General features: G+C 42.3%; 1 protein-coding gene across 1 annotated transcript in view; it reads left to right on the top strand.

Annotated features, from left to right (window-relative positions):
* Window positions 1-22301, top strand: part of LOC138753279 (latent-transforming growth factor beta-binding protein 2-like) — a 266073-nt gene that overhangs the window by 178017 nt on the left and 65755 nt on the right. Inside the window, exons 19-24 of the mRNA XM_069916102.1 lie at window positions 1080-1205; window positions 1401-1526; window positions 1623-1748; window positions 8472-8597; window positions 11081-11209; window positions 21038-21160. Of these exons, the coding sequence (XP_069772203.1) occupies window positions 1080-1205; window positions 1401-1526; window positions 1623-1748; window positions 8472-8597; window positions 11081-11209; window positions 21038-21160 (756 nt within the window). The remainder of the gene's footprint in view (window positions 1-1079; window positions 1206-1400; window positions 1527-1622; window positions 1749-8471; window positions 8598-11080; window positions 11210-21037; window positions 21161-22301) is intronic.

The raw sequence follows: 22301 nt of genomic DNA, 5'->3' as shown, positions 1-22301 counted from the left end.
TACCTCCTCGGTTATCCTTATTTGCTTCATGACCTTCCCACTATTTATCTTTAGTTCAACTGGTTCAATATTTTTTTCCCTAGTGAATACCTAGACAAAGAAATCATTCAAAATTTCCCCCATTTCCTCTGACTTCTCACTCAGCCTACCCTCGCTATCTACAAGGGGTCCAATTTTATCCCTCACTAATCTTTTACTTTTAGTGTACCTATAGAAACCCTTTGGATTTATTTTTACTCTGTCTGCCAAAGCCTCTTCGTGCCTTTTTTTGGCCTTTCTAATTTATTTCTTAAGATTCCTTCTACACTCCTTGTAGTCCTCCTTCAAATTCTCAGCTCCCTGCTCTTTATACCTCTTGTACACCTCCCTTTTTCTCCTAACCAAATTTCCAATATTCCTCAAAAACCAAACCTCCCTATGACTTCCAGCCTTTCCTTTGATCCTCACTGGAACATAACTACTCTGTACCCTCAAATTTTCTTTTTTGAATATCCTCCATTTTTTCATTTACAGCCTTACCTGAAAATATCCTGTCCCACTCAATACTTCCCAAATCCCTTCTTATTCCTTTGAAATTTGCTCTTCTCCAATCCAGAACCTTAACTTTAGGCCCCTCCTTGCTCTTCCCTAAAACTACCCTAAAACTTACAGAGTTATGAGCACGTATGAAAAAGAGAGAAATGTAAACAAAGAAGGAAGTGCAAACAAACTGACTGTTCAAATCCAGAAAATATTCAACAACAAGAGTTTTAAGAGTAATGTAAGTTTTTTTATACGAGTCCCTGATTGAATTTGTTATTGAGGAGTCTGATGGGGGAGGGGTAGCAGCTGTTCCTGAACCTGGTAGTGTGAGTCTTGTGGCACTGACACCTCTTTCCTGATGGCAGCAGCGAGAACAGACCCCGTCCTGGACAGTGTGGATCCTTGAATATTGACAATTACTGACGCAGTGCCCATCAATAAAAAGTTCTGATTTCTGTTCCACTCTTTGAGCTGCACACCTGCTCTGTTTGAATCCCTAGTTTCTTGGGTAACAATCCAGTGAAACCTGAACACTGTTTATTGTGTTTCACATGCAGACATTGATGAATGCTTATCCTGGGATGTTTGTTACAATGGACTTTGCGAAAATACCGAGAGTTCCTACCGATGCTCAACTTGCAACCCTGGATACAGAATATCAGGCAGCGGGCAGGCATGTGAAGGTAGGTGTAACGGATGCATGGTGTAGCAGATCAGATGTTATTTATTGTCACGTATCAAAACATGCCCAGCACCCCTTACAGTCAGGGTAAGAGGAAAAAAAAGAGAGAGCCCCCCCCCCCCCCACAAGAGGGCTGTCAAGGAGAATGTTTCTGCTCTTTTGGAATAATGGAGTTTTATTGTACTTTCTGCTACAGACATCAACGAATGTTTGTCTCATGACATGTGTTTTAATGGACTTTGCACAAATACTGAGGGGTCCTATAGATGCTCAAGCTGCAATCCTGGATACAGGGTATCAGGAAACGGACAGGTGTGTGAAGGTACGTAGCCTAGAGGTACACTGTGGAAAGTGACTGCAATGAACCAGGGCTTTTCCGGCGTTTGAATAATAGAATGTTTTGTGCTTTATGTGACAGACATCGACGAGTGTGTATCCAGTGCTGTTTGCTTGAACGGACTTTGCGTGAATATTGAGGGATCTTACAGATGCTCAAACTGCAAACCTGGATACAGATTGTCAGACAACAGTCAAGCATGTGAAGGTAGGAATAATGGAGGGACACTGAAGAAATTGCAGCACAATGTCTCTGGCATTAGATGTGTGGAGGTTAGTCGCATACAAATATTTATAGTTATAAATTCGTCAACTGTTTTTATCAAAGTAATATTTGCAATTCAGAAAGTCACTTTCCATGCACAATCTTCATTTTTTCCACTGGTTGAATGTTTAAATTCAAACAATTAAAACTTAATTATGGAAGAAATTTGTTCAAATTCATTCTATTTAAATACCAATTATCTTCAACCCCAAAAGATCTAATGGAAAAATGTGGTAGATAGTTATAAATCTTTATCCGTGAAAATTGCTTCTCACTAAAGTCGCAGGAAATTGAGAAATAAAACCAAAAAGAAAAATAAATTCTGGGCTCAGGTGGAAGTTGTCAGTCAATTGATAAAGTAACCCAGCAGCTGGCTCCCTGCTGTCGGATCGCTATGCGGTTTACCTGCACAGAGGGACAGTAAGTGGTGTGCAGACAGTGGTCCAGATCAAAGCTGAAAGGAGAAGTCCAGCTGGTTGAGTTCAGGCAGTGGTCCAGCTCTACCTATCAGGGCAAAAGCCTCATAAGCCTGACTGCAGCACCAAGGAAGAGAAACTTGAGACCCTGGACTCTGTACTTGAATTTTGCGACCATAGAATGAGTGCAAAAGTATTTGAGTCCCAAGTTCAAAATAACTTATCTCTGGGCAATCCTTTAATCTGAAAATTTCATGTATTATGAATGCTATTTCCATTCATGAATCAGTGACTAGGGGCCAAAAATAACAGAAGGAGGCTAAATGGCTCAAGTAATTAAAAAAAAATCATGGCAGAGTAAACTCAAACTTTTGTGTAACCCTTGACTCTCCGATCAACCCTGAGTAATTGCAATGACTCAGCTTCCACAGTTCTTTGGAGTCCTGCAGAGATTCACAAGCCTCTGATTGGCTTGTGCTCCCCCCCACCCCCCGACAACCTGTATAAGGTGAGGGAAGGAAAGTTTAGGGGAGACATCAGGGGTACGTTCTTTTCTATACACAGAGTGCAGTGGGTGCCTGGGGGCTGGTACAATAGGGACATTTAAAAGACCCTTAGGCTGATAGATGCAGGAATATTAGAGGATTATGGGCGTGAGGTAGGGAAGGTTTAGATTGCTGAGTAGGATTATACAGGTTGGCACAACATTGTGAGCTGAAGGGCCTCTACTCTTTATATCCAGATTAAATAGGCCAACTCTTGTTCTAAAACTGTGTCCTCAGTTCTAGATTCCTCCATAAGGGGCTACAACAGGTCAGGATCTAATCTATCAAGTGGCCACATACTACTTTTTAAACAATAAGCTCAACTTCTTCATGGATTCTTCATAAAATAAGCCCTTCATCCCAATAATCAAGCTACTAAACTTTCCCTGGAATGCCTCCAAAACCACTCTATACCTCTCCATAGAAAGAGACCAAGACCACAATTCGTGCATTTTACGTAAATTTAAGAATATCTTCAAAAGAAAGGGGTGATGGAAATTATCTTTCTTGGGCCATCTCTTATCTCTTGTATAGTTCAAGTTTCATAAAGAAAAATGGTTCAATATTTTTGTACAAAAAAAAATGAAGACATTCCTGTAGGATAACTCGAGAGCATAATGATTCATTTTGTTCATGACCAAGAAAATACATTTTAATAAAAGGGAAAGAAAAAGTTAAGGAAAACTTTTTTTCAATAGTTAAGGTAGCTTCTTTAACAGAAGGACTTTTATCTAACAAATGTGAACTTTCAGTTAACTTTGTAGCGTCTGGTTTATGGAGGAGACATCTTTGCACTAGTTTACACAATTCTTTGGAGGGTTTTGAAAAACAACAAGCATGGGATAAGATGAATTTAGGGTACTCGAAGCCGATTTTAATGTTTAAATGGCTGAAATATTAATGAGAATAATAAGAACAGCATGAAATGTTGGACTTCGATGTCCGCCTATTTTTTGATGGAACACAAAATCTCTTCAGTTATTTCAAATGGTGTGTTATAGACCCTCCCACCTATATGTCAACAATCTAACTTTTTAGAACATGCATTTTTCTGAAAATTAAAATTATCTAAAATATAATTGATGAGAAAAATACTTTAAAATTCTTGCAAATTCTATTTTAATGAAAAACTGGCAGCGGAAATAATATTTTAAAATCATTCTGTTTGTGCAATCTCAGGTATTTATTGAACATACAGGGATAATAGCAAGCATTTCAGGGATGATATTGAGACATAGTCTCCGTACATCTCCACCCCCACCCTCCCATGCAGAAGCCCTTCGTTTCTTCCTCAGTAACAGGCCCAACCCGTCGCCCTCCACCACCACTCTTTGCCGGCAGAAGGTCCTCGCCCTCAATAACTTTTTCATTGCCTCATCCCACTTTCTCCAAGTCGAGGAGCTCCTACATGGGTCCCAGCTATGCCTGCCTTTTTTGTTAGCTCTATGGAGGAACCCCTGCAACAAGCCTCCGCAAGCAAGGCTCCTTGACTCTTTCTCCCCTGCTGCATCGACAACTACTTCGGTGCTCCCTCATGCACCCACGATGAACTCGTCGACTTTGCTGCCAATTCCACCCCAACTTCAAATTCACTTGGTCCTCTTGCAACACTCACCTCTTTTTCCGTTATAGGAGTCAAATTCTCTTCTACCAACTCCCACAGTTACCTGGACTGCACATCTTTGTCCCCTGTGAGGGATTCGATTCCTTTCTCTCACTTCCTCCGCCTCCGTCGCATCTGCTCTCCGGATGAGGTCTTCCATTCCAGAATGTCCGTGATGGCCTCTTACTTAAAAAAAACACTCTACCACCATCAATACAGCCCTTACCCACATCTCGTCTGTTTCTTGCACATCTGCCCTGGCCCCACCTCTGCCTCAAGGCACAGCCTTTGTTCTTTTCTACCCTCCCACCTATATGCATCTCTAGCTTGTTAGCCTGCGCTCCTTCCTTCCTCCCTCCATTTCTCTCCTTCCCCACCTCTACCTGTTTATTCAGGCACCTGCCTGCTTTTTGCTCATACCTTGATGAAGGGCTCAGGTCCAAGTCGTTGGTTACCCCCTGTGCTTCCTTTACATGGTACATGACCTGCTGAGTTTCTCCAGCGATTTTTGTGTTTTACTCTTCATTCCCAGCGTCGGCTGACTTTCCTGTGTGACTTAATGACTAAAATGCTCAGATATATTATCTCTACAACTATGCAGATGTTAATCTCACCACAGGAGGTTTTGTGATGCCTTTAACAGAACAGAGATAACTTCTTGCCTCACTAAAATCTAAGAGCAGACTGACGTTCCTCTATGACCTTGCTCTGCTGCTCTCTGGAGCAAAGACAGCATTTGACCGATTTCTTTATTCAGAAAGACAGCAAGGATAAACCGGGGAACCGGGAGACCTAACTGGACACAGGATACTGTGGTGGCCAAGCCAGTGTTTTATAGAAGTGTGTACTGCATATAAATAATCACTAAGGCTTTCAAACATCATTTCCCCACTGTTAGGTCTGCTTTGTTCATGAATGAGTGAGTCAAACACCAGACTGAGTCGAAATCAAGGTTCTTTGTTCTTTATTGCCGGATTGTAACACTTGCAACTAACAGTGTTAGTTGGAGAAGGCGCATTCTGCCGTTATCAGCAAGTGGTGTTTTTTATATACCTTAGGATACGTACTTAGTAAATTATCATACCATGACATTGTCCAATGAATAAACTGTTGCTGTCCCTCTCTGCTAGCTTCCTGCACATCAATTTGTCATCCCCACTCTTATCTTGAGAGTACAAGGTCACAACTGCATCTTGTTACGGCCCAGCACTGGGTGACTCCCTCTACATTCCCAGCTCATGATGTTTTTACCTAACACCACCCAACAATGAGGATGCGCCTGGAGTGAAACATTCAAGTCTGCAGGAACTGCGATTATAATAAAATCACACGGAAATGCTGGAGGAACTCAGCCGGTCTCGCAATGTCTGTTGGAAGTAAAGGTACATTTCTGCCGTTGCGGGGCTAAGCCTTGAAGAAGACCTGAGTTCCTCCAGCATTTTCGTGTGTTTTCACAGGATGTGTCTGGGAACGCCACCATCTCTTTTTATTTTGCATTGTTCTGTGATTCCTAACTGATCCATTCGGAGTTTTCTTTATCTCTGGAGGCACAGGCTATCCTGACAGAACAATAGCATTAAGTGGCTCCACATGTTGCCTGCCTCACTGCAGTGTGCTCCATCATCAGGGTCTGAGTCCACATAATAGGCTAAGGTGAGAAAGCCACCTTGCAGGTGGATAAGGATGTCAACTTCATCATGTTAATGGGAGACGATTGTTATATCCACACCCCTCTCGTGCATGCAGGCTTCAGATGCGTCTCTCTCAACAGCCACCCTGCCTCGGTAGCTGAAAGTTTTATAATATTTTGACATACGGCACGGAAACAGGCCCTTCTGGCCTGCAAGGCTGTGACCCCCCCAAAATACACGAATCAATCTACATACATCTTGAAGGGTAGGAACACCTGAAGGAAACCCACGCCGGTCATGGGGAGAGCATACAAATCCTTTGCAGACAGCGGCGGATTTGCACCCAGGTCGCTAATGCCATAATCGACTTTACACTAACCGTGCCACCCTAAGTGCTTGCATTATGAAGGCCATCTGTTTCAAATATTGGGTGTGGGTCATCACCACTAGATCATACTTTACCTCCAATTTCTTACATTCTTATATACTTCTGCTATTATAACCATTTGACCATTGCTGCAATTGTACAGCACCGTCTGTTCCCGTGGATATACTCAATGATTCTTGATATGACTAGGAGAGAAGGGATCGGACGGAGTCAACATGGATTTACTAAAGGTTAATCGTGCTTGACAAATCTTGGAATTCTTTGAGATGGTGACAGGTAAAATAGATGGGGGAGAGCCAGTGGATGTGGTGTACCTGGACTTCCAAAAGGCCTTCAATAAGGTCCCGCATAAACGGCTGGCTTCCAAAATCAAGGCTCATGGGATTGGGGGCAAAGTATTGATGTGGATTGAGAACTGGCTGGCAGGTAGAAGACAGAGAGTTGGGATAAATGGCTCGTTTTCTGAGTGGCAGGCGGTGACCAGTGGGATACCACAGGGATCTGTACTGGGACCCCAGCTGTTCACAATTTACATTAATGATCTGGATGAGGGGATTGGATGGAATATCTCCAAATTTGCAGATGACACGAAGCTAGGAGGGGTTGTGTGCACGGAAGAGGGGGTCAGGAAGCTCCAGTGTGATTTGGATAAATTGAGGGACTGGGCAGATACATGGCAAATGCACTACAATGTGGATCAATGTGAGGTTATCCACTTTGGTAATACAAACCGGAGGGCAGATTACTATTTGAATGGCAATAGATTAAGAGATGGGGAAGTGCAGAGAGACCTAGGGGTACTTGTACATCAGTCTCTGAAGGCGAGCATGTAGGTACAGCAGGCAGTTAAAAAGGCAAATGGTTAATTGGCCTTCATATCAAGAGGGTTTGAGTATAGGAACAAGGATACCTTACTGCAGCTGTACAGGGCCTTGGTGAGACCCCACCTGGAGTATTGTGTGCAGTTTTGATCACCTTATTTAAGGAAGGATGTTCTTGCAATGGAGGGAGTGCAGAGGCGATTCACCAGGCTGATACCTGGAGTGGCAGGAATGACTTATGAGGAAAGATTGCGCAAATTGGGATTGTACTCCCTGGAGTTTAGAAGATTGAGAGGGGATCTCATAGAGACCTATAAAATTCTGGCAGGACTGGACAGAATGGATGCAGTTGGGATGTTTCCAATGATGGGAAAATCCAGAACCCGAGGCCATGGTTTGAGGATAATAGGCAAACCATTTAGGACTGAGATGAGGAGGAATTTCTTTACTCAGAGGGTGGTGAATCTGTGGAATTCATTGCCACAGAGGGCAGTAGAGGCAGGTTCATTAAATCTATTTAAGAGGGAATTAGATCTATTTCTTCAGTATAAGGGTATTAAAGGTTACGGAGAGAAGGCGGGGACGGGGTACTGAACTTTACGATCAGCCATGATCTCGTTGAATGGCGGAGCAGGCTCGAAGGGTCGAATGACCTACTCCCGCTCCTATCTTCTATGTTTCTATGTGTCTATGAAATTGGGAATCTCACCATCTTCAAAAATTCCCGCACCCTATCTGCTACCTACTTAAGGAGAAGACAACCAACTCATGTCCCCTGCTATAGAGAGAACCTGTACCACCTTAATCTAGATAAATAAACAAAATTGTTGGAGAAATCCAGCAGGTCTGGCACCATCCAAAGGAGGCAAAAGTATATAACCAACATCTCAGGTATGAGCCATTGACTTTCTCCAGCGCTTTTGTGCATTTACTACATCTTTTTCACTCCTTCACCCCCTGGTAGATTGCAAATGGGGATATAATGCGTCTGTAAAGAGCCATGCACAATTTACCTAGATGAGTCCTAAAGAAGCCCTGCTGAGCTGCCGTTGTTCTAATTGACCATATGGCGGATTGGTGTGGGACTTCCGTGGGGGGAGAGTAGAATTCCCAGGCATTGTTCCCTGTTGTGTTGATGTAGAAAAGGCTTTCACTCAATACTTTTGTAGGATAGGCCCACCTGGCCGGGACTGCTTGCATTGTGCAATTTCCCTGCATTTTTCTTAGTTGACTAATCTCATTATGAATGTATTCTTCTGCAGACGTTAATGAATGTTTGAACAAAGACATCTGTGGACCGAATGGGGAATGCATGAACAATGAAGGCTCCTATTTCTGCCTTTGTGCTAGTGGGTTTTCCAGTGGTCCAAATGGTACAAGCTGCCATGGTAAGATATCGTTGGCGTGGATCGACTGTTCCAGTTTATCCAGGCATTTTGCTCATAATTGTTACATTTAGAATTAATTTTTACTGCATTTCAAGTTAATCATTGTCTTTTTATTCAGAGAAAATTGAAGATGTATATTGTCAAAATTCCTGGATATGAAATTAAACTATATTTAATAAAAATGACATTTGTTTGGGTGTAAGATGTTTCTTTATGGTAGAGGTGACCAAAATCAACTGAAGGTAGAAAAATACAAGATTTATTTTTCCCTTGAAAGTCCAAAATATTAGTTTTTAATTAGTATGAACTAAAGCAGTGGTTCCCAACCTTTTTTCTTTCCACTCACCTACCACTTTAAGTAATCCCTATGCCACAGGTGCTCTGTGATTAGTAAGAGGTTACTTAAGGTGGGATGTGAGTGAAGAAAAGGTTTGAAAACCCCTGTTTTAATCGTACCTCATTGACTCGTTATGTGCACGGTTTCAGAACTCCCATTTCAAAAGTAGTTTGGAGAGTGAGTTTGTGAACAGGTTGCTTTAGAGCAGGGGTTTTCAAACTGCTCTAAACTCACATTCCATCTGATGTCTTCCCTGTGCCACAGGTGCTCTGGAATTAGTAAGGGATTGCTTAAGGTGGTATGTGAGTAGAAAGAAAAAATTTGACAACCACTGTTTTAATCATCCCTAATTGACTCGTTATGTGCACTGTTTCATCACTCCAAAGGAAATGGACCAATGACCATTTTTCTCAAGCAAAATATTTCAGTAACAAATGGGTTGAGAGCAGTGGTTCTCAACCTTCCCTTCCCACTCACATCCCACCTGAAGCAATCCCTTACTAATCACAGAGCACCGATGGTGTAGGGATTACCTAAAGTGGTATGTGAGAGGTAAGAAAAAGGTTGAGAACCATTGATCTAGTGCACTTTCATTCCTCACTCCATTGTTAGTATATACTTCCTCGTGGAGGGAACCAGACCAATATTCCATGTGGAATCTTACTCCAGCTCCATGGGTTAGTCCCAATTGTATCAAAGCATCTGTAATCTGCAATACAACTGTTGGGAAATCCCAGTGGTTTGGCATCCGTACACTGCGTATTGACTCCCACACTTCCTTTAACATACTAGGACCTAAGCTCTTGCACCATTTTAAAAAATCAGGGATTTCTACACCTTCTATCCATCCTTGTGTTCCCTTTTCACACATCAGAGTCCAGCTTCCTATGCCTCTTTCCACAAACCAGAGCCTCAATTCCCATGCTGCTATTAAGAACAGCACAGATTGGCATAGCAGTTAGCACAACGTCTTCACAACCCCAGTGATTGGGACCGGGGTTTGAATCCTGTGTTGTCTGTAAGGAGTTTGGGTGTTCTCCCTGTATCTGGGTGGGTTTTCCCTGAGGGCTCTGGTTTCTTCCCACTGTTCGAAGTGTACCAGGAGCTGTAGGTTCATTGGACGGCACAGACTCATGGGCCAAAATGGGCTGTTACCATGCTGTATGTCTAAATTAAATTAAAATGTAATTAATTAAATTAAATAAAACTAAGCATGTTTCCACCACCTTGTCAGAACCTTGTTCCCTACACTCCCTTTTAATGCATTTAGTTCACTGAAAACTGGATCATTTATTCTATTGTGCAGTCTTTGTAAAAGAAATATTTTTAAAATGTGTTGGATTATAATGTCCAATGGTTCTGTGCTGGTCTGAGCACTTTGGATTAATGGATTTCCATTTATGCCATCAATTCCTCCACCTTCTTATGAATGTTGCATATGTTCAGATGAACAGCCTTCAATTTTGGCTTTGTATCATGGTCTCAGCTTTGACTCTATGTGCCAGTATATCTAACATTTGTACGCTCTGATAGAATCATCTTATCATCAGTCATTTTTCAGTACCGTATACAATACTCATGTAATAGTCAATCCCATATAAAAGTCCACTCCTCCCCCCCCCCCTCGCCTTTTGTTTTGGCCCAAATATCGCGTATTTTCCATGTATCCCATGTAAAAGTCCACCCCCATATTTTTCACCCTGACCGTGGATCCTCGCCCCGGCTGCCTGCTCACCGGAGCTCACCTTGGCCGCATGCCCATCTGAGCTCCCAATGGCCCAAATGCGGACTTACCAGCCCCAGCCATCAGAGCTCCTGACGCCTTGAAAGTCACTGGTACATACCACACTCAAAAGTAGTATCCGTCTTAAGTTCGACCCCCCCAAATTTGACTCCAAAAAACCGATCCGCAAATCTCAACTATTGCATGAGTAGATATGGTATTATTGATCCATTTAATTTATCTCACTTTAATTTCCCCTTAAATTAAACCTGCTCCAGCCCTATTTAGTTCGTTCAAAGCCCTGAATAGTAGACATATAATGTGGAATTCAGTCTGATGCGGGAACAATTACTCCCCTAGCTTTGCTTCTGAACTCTCTTTCGTTACAGTTATACCCACTGCAATATCTTCTCTGCTCCACAGATATTAACGAATGCCTGACTAAGGACATTTGTGGTCCGAATGGAGAATGCATAAACAATGAAGGAGGCTCTTATCACTGCCTTTGTGCTCAGGGCTACTCAACAACTCCTGACGGAACAGGCTGTGAAGGTAGGACAAATGTTGCTGCTAAAGACGTATCTTTGGCTAAAATGTCTGTTATTTTATGTAATATGTGAGATTAATGAATTAACTCAAGGTTCAAAAAATTATTTTGGCCAAAAGGGGAACAGCTGGATGGGATATTTTCAACAGTGGCTCCAAATGAGTAAAGTACAAGGGTAGGAGATATAATATTCCGGCCCACGAGACGTTTCGGAAGAAGCCAGTATGTCCCATCTCTCACTTGAGGACTGTACCTCTGTTAATAAAGGATGTGGCCACTACAGCAGTTGGAAGTGATGTTGGCTCAGAGGAATCAAAGCCTCAAAATTCACCTCAGGTGGAAATAAATAATAAGGGACAGAAGTTGATGGTGGGACTATTCCATAGGCCCCACCCCCAACTGTAGCTGTACCAACGCCTTTTAAGAAAGGTGATGTGATCATCATGGACGATTTTAATCTTTGTGTTAGGTTGCACAGATCAAATTTCAAAAGTAGTTTCGAGGGTGAGTTTGTGAACAGGTTGCTTTAGAGCAGGGGTTTTCAAACTGCTCTAAACTCACATTCCATCTGATGTCTTCCCTGTGCCACAGGTGCTCTGGAATTAGTAAGGGATTGCTTAAGGTGGTATATGAGTAGAAAGAAAAAATTTGACAACCACTGTTTTAATCGTCCCTGATTGACTCGTTATGTGCACGGTTTCATCACTCCAAAGGAAATGGACCAATGACCATTTTTCTTAAGCAAAATGTTTCAGTAACAATTGGGTCCAGAGCAGTGATTCTAAACCTTCCCTTCCCACTCACATACCACCTTAAGCAATCCCTTACTAATCACAGAGCACCAACCAATGGTGTAGGGATTAGCTAAGGTGGGAATGTGAGTTTAGGTCAGGGAAGTTTGAAAACCACTGCTTTAGATCTTGTCGTGTATAACAAGGCAGGATTAGTTTATGCAAACACATTCTGCTGGAGAAGATCGGCAGGTCACACAGCATCCGTAAGAAGTAAAGGGTGACCAACGTTTCGGGCCTGAGCCCTTCATCAGGAACAAGAGCTGGGTGGTACATTTTGCTGCAAGCATAGAGATCACATTACTTTGAAGATGTAACTGTAGATGGAGTAGAGGGACAAAATATTCTGGAGTTCACTCAAGTTTGCTCCACAGGGGACCAGGAAGGCCAGGAAAGGAATAAAGTAAACCAAGCATTAGGTTTTCTTTCCAGCAGTATCAGGTTGAAGATTTTAGTTTTTAATTTTGTTTATTGTCACTTGTAGAGTGTAAAGCTGTATCCAGGCAACCTGTAAAAAAATTGATGCTCCTCTCCACCTTGAAAAAGGGCTCAGGTCCAATACTTTGGTTATATATCTTTGTCACGACAGGACCTGCTTCTCCAGCACTTTGCCCGGTTTGCGCCCCAGTTATGCGGCAGTTAGAAAGGGTCTGGCCCGCTCAACCCCGTCGGAACCCAACCGGGTCCCTGACCTACCTCAGAGGTAGTCAGGGAACCCAGTGAAGCTTACCTGGGTCGCGTCCTCGGCCGATTTGTAAATGAAAATGGCCGACCCACTCATTCCGGTGACGTCAGCGCTCGCGTGCGTGCACCACTGCATCAGCCAGCATCCGAGCTTCCGGCAGTACTTCCGGTGAGTATGTGACGTGTCATTGCGGGGGTGAGATCCCCCATTAAATCACCGGGTTGGCAAGTTAATGGGTAGATCCCCCTGCAATTTAAATGGTGTCACCTTTGCCCCAGTAATCGCATCAGGGCCCCAGGAGGGCTGCCCAGGTGCTTCAGTTTGAAGGAGGCTAGTGTCTGCGGACTTTCTTGTTTCAGTTTCTACTGCCACTTAAAAAATCATATAAAACCATATAATGAAAAAACAACTGGTGAAACTGGGAATAAAACATGGGATCGTTATGAAAGCATTTCAGCACAGTAAAGGCCTTTCGGCCCACAATGTTGTGCTGACCAATACAAATATCAACAAACTAAACCTTCTCTATCTCACATCTATAACACTCTACTTTTCTTGTATCCATGTGCCTGTTTAAGACTCTTAAATGCCCCTATTGTTTCAGCCTCCATCACCACTCCGGGTACCACTGCTCTCTGTGTAAAAAAAATCTACCTCTGACCTCTCCCCTAAACTTCTCCCCCCTCACCTTGTACAGATGTCCTCCGGTGTTTGAAAGTCTCACCCCGGGAAAATGGTGCTGACTGTCCATCCTATCTATCCCTCTCTTCATCTTGTACGCCTCTATTAAGTCACCTCTCATTCTTTTTCACTCCAAAAAGAGAAGTCCCAGCTCTGCTAACCTTGCCTCACAAGGCCTATTTTCCAATCCAGGCAACATCCTGGTAAATCTCCTCTGCACTCTCTCCATAGCTTCCGCATCCTTCCTGTAATGAGGCAGCCAGGCCAGTATGGATCCTTGGTTAGACAACTCCTGGGATACTGCACACTATTCTATATCATAAAGAAGTCTATATTACCACAAAAGAGGGAGGTTGTGAAAATGATAGGCTTTTATTGACTGGAGCACCAACCAACCTTATCGACTGATCAGGGCAGGAAGACTGGGGAGCATGCAAAGGGGTAATGGGTAGGATTGGTCTCGGGAGGCGGGACCAGCCGACAGTCGCCAATCACAGTATAACACTAACGAGGATAATGTCAGAAATTTAAGGGAAGACATCTCAGGAAAGGATGAACAGACGAGATCGCTTTCTCATGGTAAAAGATGGCACAGAGGTGATTTTATCTACAAAATGATGATAGATTTTAGAAGAGTGACAGTGAAAAATGTTTTCACTTGTAGGGAAAAGCATAACTTGAGGCCTTCGATTGAAAACAGGAATATGGGAAAAGAGTAGCAAGATCATGGAATTTGCCAACACAGGGAAAAGTGAGATACAAACCAGAGGACATGGGTTGAGGATGAAATGGGTGGTTTAGGTGGATATTAGGGGAAATTTCTTTGCCCAGAGAGCGGTGTGAATATGGAACAATCTGGTAGCTGAAATGGTGAATGCGGGCTCAATTTTAAAATTTTGGACAGGCACGTGCATGGAAGGGGTATGGACGGCTTTGGACATGGTGCAGGTCAGCACAGACTAGAAAGGCCGAAGGGTCTGTTTTCTGTGCTGTAATGTTCTATGGTTCCAAGTTTTAGGCCACAACATACTTTAAGGCAGTTAATGTATCAGAGAAGTCCCATGTTAATTTATAGTCAGACAAAAGGTTTCAGTAATAGGAACTGTGTATTTTCCCGGAGTTGCAGCCATCAGCTTTTCAGTGGCACTGCTCCAAGAGTGATGAATAGTCTAGCTGAGTTCTGTCCCTATTTCTTATATTCTTTTCATTAACTATTGAAGCTCAACATTTAAATGCAATGAATTAGAAAATAAAAGGTACTCAACACACCCTCGTGAATGGATTTGAGCAGAAGGAATTGAGAAGATTTATTTGCCTATGGAGAAAGGCTGTCTAGAGCAGTGGTTTTCAACCTTTCCTTTCCACTCCCATACCACTTTCAAAATTCCTTATGCCATAAGTACACTGTGATTAGTTAGGGATGGCTCAAGGTGGGATGGGAGTGGGAAAGGAAGGTTGAGAATCACTGCTCTAGACCCAATTGTTACTGAAATATATTGCTTCAAATGGTCATTGGCCCATTTCCTTTGGAGCTCTGAAACCGTGCACCTAACGAGTCAATGAGGAACGATTAAAACAGGGGTTTTCAAACTTTTTTACCACCCACGTCCCACCTTAAGCCATCCCTTACTCATCACGGAGCACCGATGGCATAGGGAACACTTAAAGTGGTGTGTGAGTGGAAAGAAAAAAGGTTGGGAACCACTGATCGAGAGTTTTCAGATGGGTCTTTGAAAACGTGCCCTGTGAACGTAGCAAATGCAAACAGGAAATCTACAGGAACTGGGGCAGCTTTGCCAAAGATTAATTCATTCCATTTAAATTAAATGAAACAGCCTGGCTAGGTGATGGTGTTACATAAGATACAGAACATCAGAGCACAGGGTCAAACCCTTCAATCCACAATATCTGAGCCAAACGTTCAAAGTTCAGGTTGATTGTCAGAGTACATCACCTACAACCCAGAGATTCTTTATCCTGGGGAAGAATTACCACTTATTGGTCATGCAAAAAAAAAATCTGTACTCAAAAAAAGATACATACACAAAAGATAGAAATGTAAACAAGAAGGCCAGAAAATTACTATTAATAATAATTTGCCAAAATGAGTCTCTGAGTCTGTTGTTGAGTGGTCTGATGGTAGACGTTCCTGAGCCTGGTAGTACGAGTCTCACGGTTGCTGCTTGAACATGATTCATGTCCCTCTATTCCCTGCATATTTATTTGTCATGAGTTCCTAGTCTTGTACAATTACCACGAACCTGCTGATCGAAATTAGGAAGTCTGACTATAAGCCTCTGCCACTCTACTGTGAAATTGCAACTCAAACTAAATGTCATTTCATGAAGTGTTAACTGGATACACCTGTGGAAAGGAGAAAGAAACATGTGTGGGGAAAGTGATGGATGTCTTGTTCAAATTTCAAAACCTTTTTTTTAACTCTCGCGGGTCTTGTAAGTTTGCTAGGCCTTCACAGCGCTGTGTGAGTTTATTTCTACAGAAAGTAGTATGCTCAGACCCAGGAATCAAAGAATATTCATCCACATCAGATATGAATTAGCAACAGATAATTAGCCGTGAATGTAGTTCAGAGCTTGGTTTTCCGATGGTTTGAGGTGGAGTCTGTTCTCTAAAGGGACTCTCTTTTGCTTCTCTTTCTCCTATTGTGAATAGACAATAGGAGCTGGAGTAGGCCATTTGGCCCATCAGGCCAGCACCACCATTTTAGATCATGGCTGATCATTACCATCAGTACCCCTTTCCAGCCTTATCCCCATAACCTTTAACTCCGTTACCCACAAGAGTCTTATCTAACTCTCTTTTGAACATAGTCAGCGAATCCGCCTCTACCACCCTCTGTGGCAGAGCATTCCACAGATTCACACTTCTCTGGGTAAAAAAATGCTTTCTCATCTCCGTCCTAAAGGGCCTACCCTGTATTCTTAAACTATGCCCTCTAGTCCTCGTCTCCCCCATCGTTGGGAACAAGTAATCAGACTTCACCTTGTCTATCCCCCTGATGATTTTGCATACCTCAATCATGTCCCCCCTCATCCTTCTAAACTCCAATGGATACAAGTCCAGTTTTTCTAGCCTTGCTGCATATGACAACCCTGCCATCCCTGGAAGGGGTGTCAGGGAATGCTCATGGTGACGCAAATGTTCAATATCCCTTTGGCTCGTAAAAGCGATTAGTATCGTTGGAGAGTTTTTTCGTTCTAGATATTCTGTGAGCAGCTGCTTTCTCAAAATAACAGTGGGCAGCTCAGAATCATAGAACGCGACAGCGCAGGAAACAGGCAATTGAGCCCTTCTAGTCTGTGCTGACCATTGTTCAACTAGACCCAATAATTTGCTCCCACTTCATAACCCCCCAGTCTTCTCCATCCAGGTATCTATCCAATTTATTCTTAAAACTCAAGATCAAGTCCACACCCACCACATCAGATAGCAGTTCATTCCACGCTCCCATCACTCTCCGAGGGAAGAATTTCCCCCTAATGTTCCCCCGAAACCTTTCCCCTTTCACCCTCAAGCCATGTCCTCTTATATTTAACTTTCCTAATCTCAATGGAAAAAGTCTACTCACATTTACTCTGTCTATACCCCTCTATCAAATCTCCCTTATTGTTCTTCGTTCCAAGGAATAAAGTACTAACCTGTTTAATTTTTCTCTGTAACTCAACTCCTGAAGACCCGACCACAATCTCTGCTCTCTTTCAATCTTATTGATAGCCTTCCTGTAGTAAGGTGACCAGAATTTCAGACAATATTCCAAATTTGGCCTCACCAATGTCTTATATAACTTCAACATAACATCCGAACCCCTACATTCAGTACTTTGATTTATAAAGGCCAAGACGCCAAAAGCTTTCTTCATAACCCTGTCCACCTACGACGCCATCTTCAGGGAACAATGTACCTGTATCCCCAGGTCTCTTTGCTCCTCTGCACTCCTCAGTGCCCTACCATTTACAGTGTACGTCCTTCCTTGATTCGTTCTTCCAAAATGCAATACCTCCCACTTGTCTGCATTAAACTCCATCTATTTACTGGACCATTCTGCCAGTTGGTCCAGATCCCTCTGCAAACCTTGAAAATCTTTCTTCTTGTCCTCAACGCCTCCTCTCTTTGCGTCATCAGCAAACTTGCTGATTTACTACATTATCATCCAGAATATTGATGTAGACAAAAAACAACAATGGTCCCAACACAGATCCCTGAGGCACACCACTCGTCACAGGCCTCCATTCTGAGAAGTAACCATCCCCCACCACTCTCTGTTTTCTTCCACACGGCCAATTTCAAATCCAGTTTACAATCCCTCCATGTATACCTAGTGTCTTAACCTTCTGAACTAACCTCCCATGTGGGACCTCATCGAAGGCCTTACTAAAGTCCATGTAGACAACATCCACAACCTTTCCTTCATCTACCTTCTTTGTAACCTCCTCGAAAAACTCTACAAGATTTGTCAATCATGTCCTACTCTGCACAAAGCCATGATGACTGTCCTTAATTAGCCCATGGCTGTCCAAATACCTATATATCTTATCTCTCAGAACGCCTTCCAATAATTGAACTGCTACTGACGTCAAGCTCACTGGCCTGTAGTTACCTGATTTATTTTTGGAGCCTTCTTAAACTGTGTGACAACATGAGCTACTCTCCAATCCTCTGGGACCTCTCTTCTAGCTAAGAACATTTTGAATATATCTATCAGACACATACAGGCTCAGTGAGGTTTAAAAAATTGGGGATTAACGTCCAAGCTCAATTTTATTTGATTTAGCTTTAAGGGGAAAGACTGTATTTTCTATTTATTTTTGAGTCAATATTTTATTAATTTGGCCTTGTTTCATTTTTTGTTTTCTAATCATCTATCTGATGAACTAAATTATAGATAAAGGGCAAGATGCTGATTTTAAACATTTTCTTCACGTTGATACGTGATTACAGTGGCCAAGGAAATTGCAGATTTTCATTCTATTTTTCCCATATCATCATACTTAGGTTCATATATTTTGTGGTTTATTATCTCAGAGTTTTCCCAGACCAAGTGGTAAGGAGTTTGGGAAAAAAATACATCAAACCAGACAATCAAAATGGGAGAAAGACTTAAGAATATCTATTTCCCCAGATGAGTGGATGTGAAGTTAGAATGATTCAAATTGTGAATGTGCGATACAGATTGGTTCATTAGAATTTTGTTCATCAATTATACTTAACTCCGGAGAAATTGAAGAAATTAAATATGTTACTTCAGATGTATGTTTTAGATGTCATAAGGAAGTGGGAATGTTTTTGCATGTGAGATGGTTAAACATTTTTGGAATAAGATTAAAGAAGTTTTGTAAGTTATGTTTAAATTTAAAATTTCATTTGATCCTATGATATTTCTATTTGGGTTATATTAAATCGTTGTGTTTAGAGTTAAAATTAGCTAAACCTCAAATTGCTTTTTTTGAGGTTGGCTTTAGCAGTAGCTAGGAAATGTCTTGCAGTTACATGGAAGAATGAGATTCAATTGAATATTCAACGATGGCATGCAGAGATGAGGTCCTTTAGAGAAGATGACATATAATTTACAAAATAATTATCCTTTTTGGTGTTAAAGTTTGGAGTCCGTACATGGATTGGATGCGTTCTAATTATTAAAACTTATTTTCCCATACATGGGTGGTGTGGTCCCGAACCACGAGACATACTTGAATGTATTCCTTTAATTACTCTCCTCCACTTTCCTTTTCTTCTTTCGTTTTTTGGGGGTAGTTTAGTGGTGGGTTGGGCCAGATTCCATTAATGAGATCATTGGAGGGAACCTGAAGGTAATGCAATTGATATTGTGCATGTGGACTCTCAAACAATTAAATAACAAATGATAGATAAACAAATTGGGATTGTACTCCCTGGAGTTTAGAAGATTGAGAGGGGATCTCATAGAGACGTATAAAATTCTGGCAGGACTGGACAGAATGGATGCAGATGGGATGGGAAAATCCAGAACCCGGGGCCGTGGTTCGAGGATAATAGGCAAACCATTTAGGACCGAGATGAGGAGGAATTTCTTGACCCAGAGGGTGGTGAATCTGTGGAATTCATTGCCACAGAGGGCAGTAGAGGCAGGTTCATTAAATATATTTAAGAGGGAATTAGATCTATTTCTTCAGTATAAGGGTATTAAAGGTTACGGAAAGAAGACGGGGACGGGGTACTGAACTTTAAGATCAGCCATGATCTCGTTGAATGGCAGAGCAGGCTCGAAGGGTCGAATGACCTACTCCTGCTCCTATCTTCTATATTTCTATGTAAGGAAGGTGAACAGAGCCAGGGCTTTTCTCTTTGGAGCGAAGAAGGACCAGAGGTCTATAAGATTCTGAGGGGTTTAGATAGGGTGGAGAACCAGCAGCCTTTGTGAGAGTAGCAAATACCAGAGGAAATCAGTTTAAAGTGAGTAGAGGAAAGTTTAGGAAAGATATCAGAGTACGTTTTTACTCAGAGAGATGCTTGATGGGGATGGTGGAGGAGGCTGGTCCAATCGGGGCACTCAAATAGATAGGGACGTGGATGTAAGAAAATTTGAGGTAGGAAAAATTAGATTGCTGTGGTAGATTTACATAGGGCAGCACAAGATTGTGGGCTGAAAGGTCTGTACTGTGCAGTAATGTTCTACACTCTGGAATCAAAATTGAACTCCATGAGATAAACGAAACTGGAAGCGATGGCACAAATTTAACGTGAATTAAGGTCTCATCTGGTGCAGGATCTGAGGACAGGTGCCCAGTGGGTGCTGGAGAATTCCAGCATGTTTCTGCAGAGCCAAGGACTCCTGGGCAAAGTCCAATGGCTCCACCACAGAGCAGCAACAGCAAGAACCAGGAGTCCTGCATTTGTTTAGGAGCCCTGAGAGAGAACCTGCACTGTTTTCCTCTTCATTTTTTAATGTAGACATACAGGACAGTAACAGGCCCTTCCGGCCCTTGACTCAGTGCTGCCAAAATACCCCCATTGACCTACTACCCACCCCGATACGTTTTGAAAGGTGGGAGGAAACCCATGCAGACACAGGGAGAGTGTACTAACACCTTACAGACAGCGCCCGATTCAACCCCAGGTCATCGGCTCTGTAGCTCTAACCACCCCGCTATTCCTTGTTAATTTTAATGATTTTAATTTTAATTTTATAATTTTAAATATTAAAATTAATTGAAAAATTGAATATAAATTACATATAAAATAAATAAATATAATATTAAAGGGTGGCACAGTTAGTGTAGCAGTTCGCCCAACTCCATTACAGCACCAGCGATCGGGACCTGGGTTCGAATCCCACGCTGTCTGTAAGGTGTTTGTACGCTCTCCCCGTGTCTGTGTGGGGGGTCCTCCCACCATTCAAAACATACGGGGTTGTAGGTCAATTGGGTGTAATTGTGTAGCAAGGGGTCGTGAGCCAAAAGGGCCTGTTACCATACCGTGCGCCTAAATTTTTAAAAAATTTAAATTTAATTGGAATCTCAAATCAATAAGGACACTTGATCACTTCCTCATACATTACAACCATAGAAGGTGTGCAAAAGTTTCTATTCTCTTCTGTTTATTACATTTGCTCACAGTAATGTTCACAGCGGTTTACCCACTCAAGTTACTCATCCAACCTTACTTTGTTTATCCCACAGATGTAGATGAATGCAGTGAGGAGATTAATTGCTCAGGTGGACAGTGCATCAACACAGATGGATCCTATATATGTAGATGCAACACAGGGTTTGCACATTTACCTGAAGCAGAACAATGTGTCGGTAAGAACACTTTTTTGAAAATTGCTAATAAAATGCACAGTAAAGTTGACTACATCTAAGATACACTGCAGAAGCAGATGCAGGGAAAGCTGCAGAATTCAAAGGATTTCAAACACAAGTAAATGATGAGACCTGGGATGTTTAACATTTTTTGTATTGTCTAGTTTGGCAGGGGAATGGGGAACAGAGGGTGAGAGCAGTGTCCAGGGAGTATGGCCACCTAGCTAGGAATAAAAAAGATAACAAAGGTAGGATGGAGATTAGGGTAGAAGGTAAAGAAAAGAATATATGTGAGGGTCATTCTCTGAGATGCATATATTTTAATGCAAGAAGCATAGTGAACAAGGTAGATGAGCTGAGAGCATGGATAGATACTTGGGGTCACGATATTGTGGCAATTAGTGAGACCTGGCTACAGGAGGGGCAGGACTAGCAACTTAATGTTCCGGGATACATTTGTTTTAGATGTGATAGATCAGGGGGTAAAAAAGGAGGAGGAGTTGCTCTGCTTGTTAGGGAGGACATTACTGCCGTGAGGTGGCAGGATGGTATGGAGGGATCGACCAGTCAGGCTGTTTGGGTGGAATTGAGGGGTGGAGGAGGCAAGAGGGTGCTAATAGGGGTGTATTACAGACCACCAAATGGGCCAAGGGAATTAGAGGAACAAATTTGTAGGGAGATAACATATATGTGTGAAAATCATAGGGTAGTGATCATGGGAGATTTTAACTTCCCACACATTGATTGGGATACCCATACAGTTAGAGGGCTGGATGGGCTGGAGTTCGTTAAATGTGTTCAGGATTGTTTTCTAAATCAGTTAGTAGAAGAACCGACTCGGGATGGTGTAATACTGGATCTCCTGTTAGGGAACGAGCTAGGTCAGGTAGCGGACATTAATGTTGGCGAACCAATTGGGTCTAGTGATCATAATTCTGTTAGTTTTAGGGTAGTTTTAAGGAAGAGCAAGGAGAGGCCTAAAGTTGAGGTTCTGGATTGGAAAAGAGCAAATTTCGAAGGAATAAGAAGGGATTTGGGGAGTATTGAGTGGGACAGGATATTTTCAGGTAAGGATGTTAATGAAAAATGGAGGATATTCAAAAAAGAAATTTTGAGGGTACAGAGTAGTTATGTCCCAGTG

The sequence above is a fragment of the Narcine bancroftii genome, chromosome 2, assembly GCF_036971445.1.
Source record: "Narcine bancroftii isolate sNarBan1 chromosome 2, sNarBan1.hap1, whole genome shotgun sequence".
NCBI lineage: Eukaryota > Metazoa > Chordata > Chondrichthyes > Torpediniformes > Narcinidae > Narcine > Narcine bancroftii.
Note: the sequence above shows the minus strand (reverse complement) of the source record. Positions and strands in the feature narration are given on the sequence as shown.